At 35.4% G+C, this 14850-nt stretch overlaps 1 protein-coding gene across 1 annotated transcript in view; it reads right to left on the bottom strand.

Annotated features, from left to right (window-relative positions):
* Window positions 1-14850, bottom strand: part of LOC100251821 (nardilysin-like) — a 72461-nt gene that overhangs the window by 7597 nt on the left and 50014 nt on the right. The window contains exons 10-14 of the mRNA XM_019220625.2: window positions 14535-14691; window positions 11402-11554; window positions 9553-9932; window positions 9004-9153; window positions 3283-3465 (exon numbers count right to left, since the gene is read on the bottom strand). Of these exons, the coding sequence (XP_019076170.2) occupies window positions 3283-3465; window positions 9004-9153; window positions 9553-9932; window positions 11402-11554; window positions 14535-14691 (1023 nt within the window). The remainder of the gene's footprint in view (window positions 1-3282; window positions 3466-9003; window positions 9154-9552; window positions 9933-11401; window positions 11555-14534; window positions 14692-14850) is intronic.

Here is a 14850-nt window from a genome sequence, read left to right on the forward strand (position 1 = left end):
ATGACACCCTCCACAAACTAAACTACTCCCATCCCCATCCAAGGGTTATGGAAATCAGTGGAAACACCTTCTCAATGGGATGAAAAGGGCATATAAGGGATTGAAGGTGATCACCCACCTAGCAAGTTGGGAATGGTTGCATGAAGATATCCATCCTAAAAGAGGTAGGCCCCTCATTTATCCACCTTATAAAGTGAATGCTACCATCTTGAGATGGACAGAAGAACTTCTTTCAGCATCCATCACAGATGATCATCCACATTTTGTGAGCATCCACCAAGGGGTAGGTAACACCACTTGGTTGCCACCATGTCCTAGCATCAAGAATATATCAAGAAGTTCATGACTGTATGGGCCACCTGAAAAAAGAATAATACATTATGCTCTATCAATAATCCTATATGGAAATGGCGTCCAGAAGTGTATCCACTTGCTACTAGTTCTACATATCATGATGGACACAAGGTTCATATTTGAAGGTCTGCATTCAACACAAAATTATGCATTAACACTAGCAAATAAAAAAATTCCCTCAACATCGAAGCCTTCTCTCTCTCTCTCTCTCTCTTTTATGAATTTTCTTTGTTGTTATAGACACTCTTTTAGACACAAAGAAAATCCCTCCAATAAAACAAAAAACCTTGAGCTTTTTTTTGTGAAAGGAGAGAAAGATAGATGTAAGAAAAGTTTTAAGTTTTTTATATGTTGTTTTATTTTAAATAAAATTTTATAAAAAAATTCAGACAATAGGGCTTTCACCATAAAACTACAAGGAAAAACATAGAGATAGTAGGAAAATGATCTATGACCATGAGTTTGAAAAAGGAAAAATCACTATAAAAGAGATTTAAAGTCACATGTTGTATGGATAGAAGATGGAAGCATGATGTTGCAATCACACAAAAACAATCATGTGTGGCATGCATGATCTTTTTCTGTTATCTTTCCCAACAAGAAGATGAAAGGTGGGTTTTTTATAGGCAAAAAAGAGATAGTATTACTAAGTGTAACAAAAATAGAATGCAAACCGTACACCAAAAGTATACAAAAAGGCACCACCACAACAAAAGAGAAAAGTAGGAGCCCTATAACAACTAGTTCATCTCCAAGCCATCAATGAACTATAAAAAAAGATTGGCTTCACCTGGAGGATTCCTTTACCATTCAAAGAAAGACGTAAGGAATTCAAAGATGATCAATATGCTCCACATCTTTCAAGACTTTGTGATTATGCTCTTTTTGCATGCACAAAATAGGAGGCCCAACCTATTAAAAGCTTATGCTTGTGCAAGGAAGAATGGGAAGATTTTCAGGTGATCTATGCAAGTGGACCAATGGGTGCAACCATATGGCTCACACAATAGAGGAGTATCTTTAGTGAGGTATGGTTTAAACTACTTCCTTCTATACACAAATTTTGGACCTGAAATTGATATCTAATCATATTTTAGTTCTGTAGCATCAAAGTTAGCAGCTATTTGTGGTGGATTCTGTCAACTTTAGGTTTGCTGCAGCCATATTTGGTTAGTAGAAAGTATTTTACTTGTTTTGTTTTCAAAATTTGAGTAAGGAACAGCAACCTGGCCTAATGAAAAGTCCTGGCTTCTTATAAGCTTTGCTATTTAGCTATCTGTTCCTAAATTTGAGTTCTATTTAGAGTTTAAAAAGATTAGAAATTCTTATTGTTAGAGTTTTCTGTTTACCCCCTTTAGTTAGAAGGATTTCGTCAAAATGCTTCTATGTAGGCAAGATTTGCATACATAATTTAGTAATTCAATGGAGAAGAACTCTTAGTACATTTTTTTGCTTGGGAGGCAGTCTAGGATAAGATACTCACAACCAACCAGCTTATGAGATACGGGTGGACTAGTAAATTCATGCTGTTTATGGAAGCAAGAGGACTTATGATTATGAATCTCCTAGTCTACTCAAGAAAGGAATGAAAAGAAATAAAGAAATCCTAAATTATTCTATCAAGGATATTCAGGTAATTTTGTAGTTTTTTTAGGTTTTCTACAGTCATTATTAGTTAATATTTGATCTTTGAATTTATTTAAAATTTAGGAAGATTTAAAAATCTCCTTAAAAGAAGTTATAAATTTTTTATTCTCTAAAATAATTTTATTTTGAGATCTTAGAACGTAGATAGGACATACATGTGTGATTTTTGCCAATAATTTATTTTCAAATTTATAAGTGTAAAAATGGGGGCACTTTGGTCATTATATTCATAACCTAGTGTATCAAAATGTGAAATAAAACTTATTTTGTTCTTTCTAGTTGAAAAGCAAAAAACTTGGTCATCTTTTTTTAAATATGTTTATGTTGCTACATTTTATCACACATTTCCCTCTTTATTTCCCCATAAGAAAAATCCCCTCTACTATTTTACAATTTTCTGTGTTGACAAGTGTATATTGTGTCAATAAACATCCCTTATCAAAGTCCATGTTACTTAGAAGATCCATGAACGCTTTTTTCAAAACTTACTATAGCCCAATTAGGGAAAAAAAGAAGAGACAATAGCTCCCTCAACCAAGAAAACGCCTGCCATATTCATTTTATGATCTGGCATTGTCCTATTTTCAGACTATTTAAAAGCCTTGTTTAGGGGGGCATTCTTTGGTGCAATGGTAAATCTCTCAGCTGCACAGTAGAAATGCTCAAGTTTCAAGTCTGAGAGGTGGCCATTCTGTGTCAAAATGTGGCATAAGAAAGTGCACAACTCACCCTCTGATGACCTGCTGTGGTGGGACGAGCACTGGTAAATGGCCTTTGACAAAAGCCTAAGTTATTTTTAACTATTTTTATCATGACATACATGCAACATATTTCTCATACCTGTCAATCTAAAAAAGTTAGTATTCATACATAACAAATGATAAGTCCTTCAAACATATTTTTAAATTCAATTGTTTATATTTCCTCTTCTTTTTCCCTTTTACTTTTTATGATTGGTTCTCCATATTCCAAGGTGGTTCTGATTTGAATAGGTTTTTACCACTTCAGAGTTGAAGACTTGAAGTTGGCCAATGTCCTCACTGGTATTGAGACTGTAACATCATGTTGAGGAACATATCCTAGGTTAAGCATATTACACAATGGGGCCAACAGGTCTGCATCTATGTCAAGCTACACATCAAGTGAGTAAAAGAACAAAGGAGGCAGCAAACAACATAGGATTTAAGAATAAAGTTGGTAGGAAAATGGTATTATTTGGTATGAAGAATTTAATGCATTAGACCTAATACAAAAATTCAATATGCCCATGTAGATGCATACCTGGGAAAGAACCTTCGGAATGAAAGCCTTCAAATCAGCAAGAGACAAATCATTTAGAGAACAGAGCTTCTCATCTACATCCCAGAAACTCTGACACAGAATTTGCAGTCTCAAGTAAGATGAATGACTCAGAGGCTTCATATTGGTGTTTCTCAAAGTTCGCTCCATATCCTCTTTAATAACCTGTAAAATTAGTCAGTTTTCCAAAGACAAACTAAAAACCAGGAGTTTACATGTAAGATAAAACCAGACTAAATGCAGAATTGGATTCATCTAGAATATACAGTAGAATAATGGAAATACAAAGCTACACTACAGCTTTCACATGACTAACTTTGATAATCTAACTATTAACAAGACAACATATCACTTTTTTATGAGAACAAAACAAGATATCTTAGTTTAGTTAAATTTTCAAATTGCATGCGGGAGACTAGCTTAATGCAGCTTTCCTTGGTTTGCAAGAGTCATTTCCTTGAATATGCAGGCCTAATTAGCATGCTGCCTCCAGTCTTAAATTATTGTCCTTCAGCTCAGCCTGATAAAAAGAGACTTACGATTCTCCTAATGCGGGGAAGCATTCGAAGTGACGAATTGATAATTGTTGAATATAATGTATTTATAGTGTGTAATCTTTCTTTCCTTTCTTAATATAGGTCACATATATGGTAGTTAGTTCAACCTAACCTTGTATATATATTTCTCTATTGTAAGAAGTTAACAATATGAATGAGAATTAAGGTTTTCTCTCTCTCTCTTTCAACATGGTATCAGAGCCAAAGGAGAAAACTTTACTTTTTCTGGTTTACCTATGTAATTAATTCTGGGAATCCGTCTAGTGACCGTGTTTCATTCCGATCACTTTTTCCATCTCCTAAAGCTTTCCGATCAGCCATATTGTGGTCAGAAAACCCTCATCACTGTCAACATTTTTCCAGCGATATTTTCTGGTGACTTTTCCGGCAACTTTTCTCAAAGCACCGGAGCCAAAAACCGATCCACGCGCCTCCCATGTGCCATTTTTCTCCGGCGGCCTGAATCCCACGCACCGGCACGTGAGGGTGCGTGGCCCATTTTCTGGTGCCGAGCTTCTACCAGCAGGCTCGTCCGACGCCGTCTTGCACTTCGAAGCCTCCGTCAGTCCTCTTCAAACCTTACTTCTCCATTTTTTTTTGGCATTTCAACCTCCGCGGGTCTTCTTTCAACCTCCTCCGGCCTTCGACGACAGCTCCCTTCCTTGGCCGAGACCTGTGTGTGCCTTGGGAAGGCCTCTTCTTCATCTCCAGTCACTTTTCTCCTTTGTTTGGGTCCCGACATACCAGGTTCTTCTTCCACAGCTGTGATCCGACCTCCCTTTAGGGCTCTCTTCGATCCAAACGTGATTCAATCTCAGGTGAAGTGGATATGGTGACTAAAAATCCTATATTTACATCCGTCATTTCTGGATCTCCTACTATCACATCAGAAAAATTGATTGGTAGTGAGAATTATCTCTCCTGGTCAGCGTCCGTGGAACTTTGGTTTATGGGATAAGGTTATGAGAGTCATCTTGTTACACCTGAGGATGCTATACCTGACGTTGACAAAGTGCAATGGAAGAAAATCGATGCACAATTATCCAGCGTATTATGGCAATCTGTTGATCCCAAAATTTTACATCATCTTTGTGCCTACAAAACCTGCTTTAAATTTTGGACTCAGGCTAAAGGATTATACACGAATGATATTCAATGATTTTATAAGGTGGTTTATGATATTGTTCATGTGAGACAGCAGGACATGGATCTGTCTACTTATATTGGCCGGATTGCGTCTCTTAAGGAGTTCTTAACTTTGATGCCCTTCACTAATGGTGTTGAAGCTCAACAAATACAGACTGACAAGTTCTTTATGGTGTTAACCCTCATTGGCCTCCGTTCAGATCTTGAGTCTGTCCGAGATCAGATTCTTGCTAGTCCATCAGTACTATCATTGGATGATGTGTTTGCTCGTCTCTTACGCCTCTCCTATACTCAGACCTTGTCGACTGATGGTCCTTCAGATTCATCTGTGTTAGCCTCTCAAACTAACTCTCGAGGAGGACGTAGTGGCAATCGGGGTCAAGGACAACGTCCTCAGTGCACCTATTATAATAAGCTTGGTCACACTCGAGATCGTTGCTATCAGTTACATGGACGGCCTCCTCGCACTGCCCACATTGCTCAGTCATCTGATCCTCTGCTATCTCGACCTGACTCCGCTGCGAGCTCCACATCTCAGAGTATCACCCTTACTGGTAGTGATTATGATGCCTATCTCCGATATCAGGCAGCCACATCAGCTTCTGTTGCCCAAACCGGTAATGTCTCTATCTGCTTTACTCAGTTTCCTTCTCTTGGCCTGTGGATTCTAGATTTTGGAGCATCTGATCATATCTCTGGTAATAAACACCTTTTCTCCTCTATTACTACTACCTCTGCCTTACCTACTGTTACTTTAGCTAATGGTTCCCAAACTATGACTAAGGGTATTGGTTTGGCTCATCCTCTCCATTCTGTCCTTCATGCCCCTGAGTATCCTTTTAATCTTGTTTCCATCAGCAAAATAACTCACTCTTAACTGTTCTATCACTTTTTCTTATAAATCTGTGATCTTGTAGGACCGGAGTACGAGGAAGACGATTGGCATAGAGCGTGAGTCTCAAGGCCTCTATCACCTCACATCACCTTCATCTCCTGTAGCTTGCATTTCCACCGATGCTCTTCTTCTCATTCACAGTCGTCTGGGTCATCCTAGTCTCTCCAAGTTCCAGAAGATGGTCCCTCATTTTTCCACTTTGTCATCGCTTGCGTGTGAGTCGTGTCAGCTTGGGAAACATACTCGTGTCTCGTTCCCAAAGCGTTTGAATAATCGGGCAAAGTCTCCTTTTGAACTTGTCCACACTGATGTTTGGGGTCCGTGTTGGACCGTGTCTATTTTAGGATTTCAGTATTTTGTCACTTTCATTGATGACTATTCAAGATGTACTTGGTTATTTTTAATGAAAAATCGAGCTGAGTTATTCTCTATTTTCTAGAAATTTTATGTTGAAATCGAAACACAATTCAATGTTTCCATTCGAGTGTTACGCAGTGACAATGCTCGGGAATATTTTTCTACACCCTTTACATCTTTTATGTCCCAACATGGGATCCTCCATCAATCATCTTGTGCTCATACTCCTCAACAAAATGGGGTTGTTGAATGTAAAAATCGACATCTTGTTGAGACAGCTCGTACCTTTCTTCTCCATAGTTATGTTCCTTTTCGTTTTTTGAGGGAATGCTGTTCTTATAACCTGTTACTTGATTGATCGTATGCCCTCATCTATATTACATGACCAAATCCCTCATTCCCTCCTTTTTCCTACCCAACCTCTTTATTTCCTTCCTCCTCGTGTCTTTGGTTGCACTTGTTTTGTTCATACTCTCACACCTGGACAGGACAAGCTCTCCGCCAAGGCTACGAAATGCATCTTCTTGGGATACTCTCGACTTCAGAAGGGCTATCGTTGTTATTCCCCTGACACTCATCGTTATTTTCTCTCCATTGATGTCACCTTCTTTGAGGACTCTCCATTCTTCTCATCCTCTGAATCTCTTCCCATTTCTGAAGTATTGCCACTTCCCTATATATCCCCCCCTTCAAATGCGCTCTCTTGTCCTCTTCAGGTTTATCATCGTCGACATCGTGTTGTTGCTCCTCCTCTCTCTTCAGTTGAGGTACCTGATGACTCACCTTCTGTCCCACCGATTTCTCCTACCCCAACCCTGTCATCTACTGACCATTTGCCTATTGCTCTTTGGAAAGGTAATCGATCTACTCGTAATCCTCATCCTATTTATAATTTTTTGAGCTACCATCGATTATCTTCATCCTATTCTGCCTTTGTCTCTACTTTATCCTCTGTTTCTCTTCCTAAGAGCATTAGTGAGACACTTTCTCATCTTGGGTGGCGACAGGCAATGGTTGATGAAATGGCTGCTTTGCACTCCAATGACACATGGGATCTTGTTTCTTTACCTCCTGATAAATCTATAGCTGGATGTCGCTGGGTCTACACTGTTAAAGTTAATCCTGATGGTTAGGTTGATCGCCTTAAGGCCCGCTTGGTTGCTAAAGGTTATACTCAGATTTGTGGTTGTGACTATGGTGACACCTTCTCTCCTGTTGCTAAGATTGCTTCTGTTCGCTTATTTCTCTCCATGGTACCTATGTGTCATTGGCCTTTTTATCAGTTGGATATTAAGAATGCTTTCCTTCATGGTGAACTTCTCGAGGAAGTGTATATGGAGCAACCACCTGGTTTTGTTGCTTAGGGGGAGTCCGGTTTAGTGTGCAAATTACGCCGCTCTCTATATGGCTTGAAACAGTCTCCTCGGGTATGGTTTGGGCGTTTTAGTTTAGTTGTTCAAGAGTTTGGAATGCTTCGAAGTGAAGTAGATCATTCAGTTTTCTATCATCATAACTCTTTGAGCCAGTGCATCTATTTGGTAGTTTATGTGGATGACATTGTCATTACAGGCAGTGATCAGGAGGGTATCCAAAGACTAAAGCAACACATTTTCAACCACTTTCAAACCAAAGACTTGGGCAAACTCAAGTACTTTCTGGGACTTGAAATAGCTCAATCCAGTTCAAGTGTGGTTATGTCACAAATGAAGTATACCTTAGACATCTTGGAAGAAATAGGTATGTTAAAATGTAAACCTGTTGACACTCCTATGAATCCAAATGTTAAACTTGTACTAGGACAGGGGGAGCCTCTAAGAGATTCTAGGAGATATCGACGACTTATAGGCAAACTGAACTACTTCACCATCACTCGGCCAGACATCTCTTTTCCTATGAGTGTGGTTAGTCAATTTCTACAGTCACCATGTAACAACCATTGGGATGCTGTGATCCACATTCTTCGATATATTAAAGGAATACCAGGTCAAGGTATGTTGTATGAAGACAGGGGTCATACCCAAATTGTTGGTTACACAGACGCAGATTGGGCTGGTTCACCCTCAGATAGGCATTCCACCTCAAGGTATTGTATTTTTATTGGAGGTAACTTAATATCCTGGAAGAGTAAGAAACAAGATGTAGTGGCCAGATCAAGCGCCGAAGCTGAGTATCGAGCTATGGCTTTGGCAACATGTGAACTCATATGGTTGAGGCAACTCCTTCAGGAATTGAGATTTGGAAAAGATGAACAGATAAAGTTAGTCTGTGACAATCAGACCGCATTACATATTGCATCCAATCTAGTCTTTCATGAAAGGACCAAGCATATTGAAGTTGACTGTCACTTCATTAGAGAGAAGATCGCATCAGGGTGTGTTGCCACAAGTTTTGCTAATTCAAATGATCAACTAGCAGACATCTTTACTAAATCTCTCAGAGGTCCTAGGATTAAATACATTTGTAACAAGCTTGGTGCATACGACATATATGCTCCAGCTTGAGGGGGACTGTTGAATATAATGTATTTATAGTGTACAATCTTTCTTTCCTTTCTTAATATAGGTCACATATATGGTAGTTAGTTCAACCTAGCCTTGTATATATATTTCTCTATTGTAAGAAGTTAACAATATGAATGAGAATTAAGATTTTCTCTCTCTCTCTTTCAACAATAATAAAACATAAAAAGCAAAAGGTGGCAAGGAAAGAAAAAGGATGCAGAAGATACAAAAGTTACCACATAAATACCTTAAAACGATCTTCAGTTGGCAAAAATGATTTGGCTATTGCCAAAATTCTAGACAAGAGAACTGGAAGCTTATCATTAAAACCATAGACCTTTAGCTCCAGCTTGTCGCTAAACAGAGCTATGGAAGTTTCTAATTTGGCTACACTGGCCTGCAGATAAAGAGTGAAGGCTCCTGTCAACTACAGAACTAAAATACAATATGAATGCCTGCTAATTATGACAAACATATCAAGTATGGCCATTCATGGCACAGGGAAGTAGAAAAACTCTAGCAAGTGGCACCATTTGTGCCAGGAGTAGGTTAGATTGAATAATGCTCAAAACTGAGATACAAAGATGTGAGTAGATTCCTCAGTGGTAAATGCTAGCTTTCTAAGATTGATAAATAGTGAAATTTGAAAGATATGAAACAATGGAGAATTTGTTTTAGAAGTAGTTTCACCCAACCTTGTAAAATATGGAAATTACAGGAAAAAAAAAAAAAAAAACCCACTCTTAAGCACATTACCGATTTAACATATTCAACAACAGATTGACAAGCAATTGACCTGATATATAATCTCATTCAGCTCGTCTTTGAGAAGGTGCATAAATAATTCAGTCAAAACACAGTTCTTCACGTTATCATATGCCTCCTTCAAAGTTATACGGAAATATGTATTTGCACGAGGAAGTTTGAAAGTATTATCAAGCTTGTACCAAAGCTTCATTAACTGAGTATCAAGTATACATCTTGGCAAAGATTCATTTGCAAGATCATTATGCATGTTGTTAGCATGGATGGAAAAATCACATGGAATGAACTCATTCTTCAAGGGCAGATGTAAAGAAACATCAATTTCAGGAGGATCCCTCCACAGTGCCATCAAAGAAGGAGAAATATCTTCCTCGGTATATTTGGATCCAAACCATGGCTCATATTGGAAATCTGGAACAGGAAGAAAGAAATGGAAGCATGGTTAAGCAGATCAATAAATTTATTGAAATATACCTTGCAGCATCAATTGGTCAATACGACATACTCGTGTGCATGTGTGGCATTTTGGTAGAAGCTACTAGTGTGTGTGTATATATATATTTAAATTTAGAGGAATTAATGAATCTGAAAAAATGTAAGAGTGGCAGAAGAACGGTGACTAACAGAGAAACCATGACCATGTTCCATAAAACTCAAATGTGTCTAGGACCAAAAAACCCCACAATCAGGGTACACCCATCAAAAGCTGAAATATAGTTCCATTCCAAAAGCAGGTAATAAAATGAGCCGTAACTGAACCAAGCCAAAATTTTCAATCTGTAAGACAGTTTCTGCACCTTTTTTTCACTAAGATTACTTCCAAGAAGTCCTCTGTGTATGATATTGAACTGAGAAAGATTCTAGGCATTCTACTACCTTGTTTTTGGGATGAGAAACTATAAGCTCTGTCCTTTCATTCAAAGTGAGAAGATAAACTCACTGTGGGGAGAGAATCTTCTAGACTAGACTGATTGCCATCTAAAGTAGGCAGGAGGTTTTTGTTTCTGGTTAAACATAAAAGGAAAATTGAATAATCCTAATAAATTGGCAAGCCTGCAGAGATAGTTCTAAACCAATCAACTAGTTTAAAAATAGAATCTTCAAGATATAAATTTTTAAAAGCTAATCTTATTTATAAAAATAAAAATAAAAATTTAAAAGCTTCTTAAAATAGATTATTATAATAAGTTACTGTCTATATAGTCTAGTTTTAGTTAACAAACTACTGGTAAAATGAACTCTTCTAATACTGGTTTAAATAAACAAAAATGATACAAAGGCCAATCATTTATGGTTAGTACCCATAACTTATACGAGTTATTGTTAAAACAAAAAAAAAGTTGCTAATAAATTAAAAGTGAGAAAGTACTCAAACAAACCACTTCATTACATACTATATTAGATGCACGCTCGTGCGCTTTCTGCACCCTATACTGTAATAACTCTAAATTGTTTAGTAAATCAGTACAAATTTCCATGTCTAATGATAGTTTCCATACTTTTTTTTTCAATTTTTAATATCGAGAGCAACATATTACATTTTAAGCATCAGCATTGTGATTGGCAAAACATGTGTCTTGAATTTGAACATATAATGTAGTTTTGTATCATAAAAAAAAAATCCTGGAATGAAAATATAGTTTTGTATCAAGCCTGATGCAGCCCCCACCTTTATGAAAAGTTGTCCATAATATCCCACTTTAAGCTAACATCTAGACATTTTTATTATTTGTAACAGAAAAAAAAAAAAAGAACCTATGACTCCAAGTCACTTCTAAGAAACACTTACATTTCCTATGTAAAAAGGAAAAAAAAAAAAACATAGTGAAAATACCATGATAGGACATAGTAATGGTTGGTGAGGGGATATAGAAAGTTACCTTGTGATTCAGGAAATGACTTTGATAGAACATCAATCCTCATGTTTTCTGGTGTGAAAAAACACAGAAGATTTTTTATCTTTTCCTCGTCCCATTCTTTGAATGCATAATCCCCATAAATAACATGTTCCTTAGGATAAACAAACAAATTCTCTGCAATAAAGAATATCATCAGTGACTAAGCTGAAATAGCTATTTGTTTTATTATTAGAACTATAGTAATAGTGAGCAGTTGTGGTAGTAAGAAAGACAATACTCCATCCTCAAAAAAGAAGAATAATGAAAATAAATGAAATGAAATCACTTCAAACCATCACTGTATAAAATTCCCTGTTGATCACTTGCCCAAATAATTTAAAATATTGGCATAATATTCCCTGAATTTATTTTTTCATAATTCACCATTCTTGAATTATTCACACACATAATGACTTAGAAGAATGATAAGAATGATTTTCAAATTATTCAATACAATTACTGAAAGAAAACAGTGTCTTCCTTTATGCTAAACTGTGAAGTATTCACATATATCATGACTTAGAAGATTGCCTGACATCATAGGAAAAACCAGTCAAAGACCCAATACAATATACTCCCATGTAGTATAGTATACAATTTAATAGATCTAAGGAAGTGCATGGCGACCAGAGCTATTTAATCAACCTAGGAGCCTCAAGAACATTATAGGTTTTTGAAAATTCATACGAAATTAGTTAGGCAAGCTAAATATATGTTATGCCTTCTGTGCACTGTGTGGTAATCGAGCAAAACTACTCAGTTGACATAGGAACCTCAAGAACATTAGGGCAATGCATATATGTTATGTTTTTCAAAATTTGTATGATTCCGCCCAAGAGTATACATGGTATGATGATTATCTCATTTAGAGGTTGGGAGAGTTTCATCTGAGGCAAGACCCTTTGGCAACTCACTTGCCTCACTAAGCATGGGATTGTTTGGTGAGAAAGAAATATTCGGATCTTTGAGGAAAAGTTAAGAACAGAAGAGACAGGCGTTCCACTTAGGCTATGCTTGGTACGTGGGAATGAGGATGGGAATGAGCATCTCATTCCTTTTCTCATCCATTCCCATGTTTGGATAACTAAAGCAAGGATGAAAATATTGGTAATCACGGATATATCGGTACTTCGATTTTAGAGATATATCGAGGATATTTTGAAAAAAATATCGATAAGCCTAAAATTGATCAAAATTTATAAAAATATAAAAAAAACTTCATAAAAATGTAATTAGAAGTATAATGATATTTTCAAGTTGTTTTATTAAATAATTAGATATATGTATAATATGATTTATCATATTTGATAATAATATCGTATGCATTGATAAATATATGAATTTTATAAGTGTACATTTATTATTAAATTACATCTAATATTCTGATATTTGATTGTAATATGTCTAATTTTAAAATATATATTAATATTAAAATTATGATCCATTTAATTCAATTGTATTAAACAATATAAAATAAATTATGATATATGTATAATTTTTTAATATTTAATTAATTATTAATGATATTAAAAACATTATGAAGAAAATTATATAATTTTTATATTTTTGGTAATCAATTAAAAGAAAATTTTGCATTTAATTATAAAATAATTATAATTAATTTGCTCTTTAAAATATTCTTTTAATATTTTCTTTATACAATGAGTTTAACTATATATATATTTAGTGCATATTATATAACAAGGGTAAGTTTGCTCGGATGGTAAGTGGGTTGAACCTCAAACCTTTTGGTTTGAGGTTCAAATCCCCTCAGCAACAAAAGGATTTTTTCAGGCACTGTAGTAGAACTGTAGCGCATTGACTTCACTGTAGTGCATTTGACCGCCGTTGACCTGCGTTGACCATGTGATATTTCGGGAAAAATCGATTAAACATATGAATATTAACATTTTATAAAAGCATAATTGATTTATTTTGTTAAAAATAAATAATAATAATTTAAAATTAATAATTTCTAATATTATTTTTAAAATTGATTAAACTTATTACTTTGTTTTTAAAAAACATTTCTCGAGAACAACAACAAAACGATGGTATTAATTTTTAAAAACAATTTTGTTTTCAAATCACAAGCCCAAATAATTTTTTATTATTTAGCAAAAAGAACTCTCAAAGATATTTTTTTGAATGAAAATAAAAATTACTTTAAACTGAGATCTTTTTTAAAATAAAAATTATTTTAAACTATATGTATGGATATTATGGTCAATTTATTTCTTTTTTTCATTCTGTTCCCATTATTATTTAACATTGAAATGGAAACAAATAATCATTCCAACTTTGCATTTCTATATACATCCAAACACAAAAATTAGAATCATCAAATCCATTCCTATTGAAGGAGAAATAGGAATGAAAAGAAAATTTTCATTCCCATTCCTTATTCCCATGTACCAAACATGGCCTCAATGTTATTCAACTTAGTTGGCTTTCAATTTGTAATTCAAAGGGGGAGGATAACTTTTAGGAGTTGAGTCCAGTTTTGAGAAGTTTGTGTATCCTTAAGCAGCCTATGCCTTTGTGTATATAATACTTTGGTCAGTATTATATATTTTGTGAGGACGACCTCTCATCCTTCTCTTGTACTTTTTCATAATAAATATATCTTTTGTTTTTTATATATTAAAAAAAAAAGTATCAAAATTGGTTAGGCAAGCTACATATATTTCATTTTTGAAACTTCTATAAACGCTTTAATTATATAACTACCTTAAGCATATTCTGTACAGCTAAGTAAACTGCAAACTGCAAGATTTTCTAAAACAGTCATATGACTGAAGCTTTCAAATAGAGCATATCAGGCTCAATACAACACATTGAGGTATGCCCTCCTTTGGCAACTGGAAAATGAATAAAAGTTATAGAAGCTATAGAAGGACATAGGAGTCCTGAGAAGAGCCAATGGTAAACAAAAATATATAAATAAATAAATGTCAGCCAACAAAGAATCAATGGTGGTCTAATTTTCATGCAAACAGAAACTATGCCAACATAAAAGAAATAATGACATCTAAGAAATTATTAACACCTTAAACATAAGGTCTCAAATTATTCACACGAAATAAACAATCAGATGCAAGAAGCGAAACATAACCTGAAAGCTCAGCAGCATAATCATCCTGAGGCTGCTCCTCTGCAAATCTAAATTCCATATTTCCAATATTCTGAAGTTCCTTAAAGATCCATTCTTGGGGAGAAACTTGACGCAATAACTTAAAATATTGATAAACAAAGCCAATGATCTCAAAGATCTGCCAAATCAGTTTGTCATCGTATAGGGAGAAACATCAATGAAATAAACTTGAGAAGGGAAAGATATCCAGAATGAGATAGATTAAAAAAGCACACATATTAAATATACAATATAATTAGAGTAGCCAAAGCAAGACATAGGCAGTGGCCTATAAAAC

Source organism: Vitis vinifera, chromosome 6 (genome assembly GCF_030704535.1).
Source record: "Vitis vinifera cultivar Pinot Noir 40024 chromosome 6, ASM3070453v1".
Lineage (NCBI taxonomy): Eukaryota > Viridiplantae > Streptophyta > Magnoliopsida > Vitales > Vitaceae > Vitis > Vitis vinifera.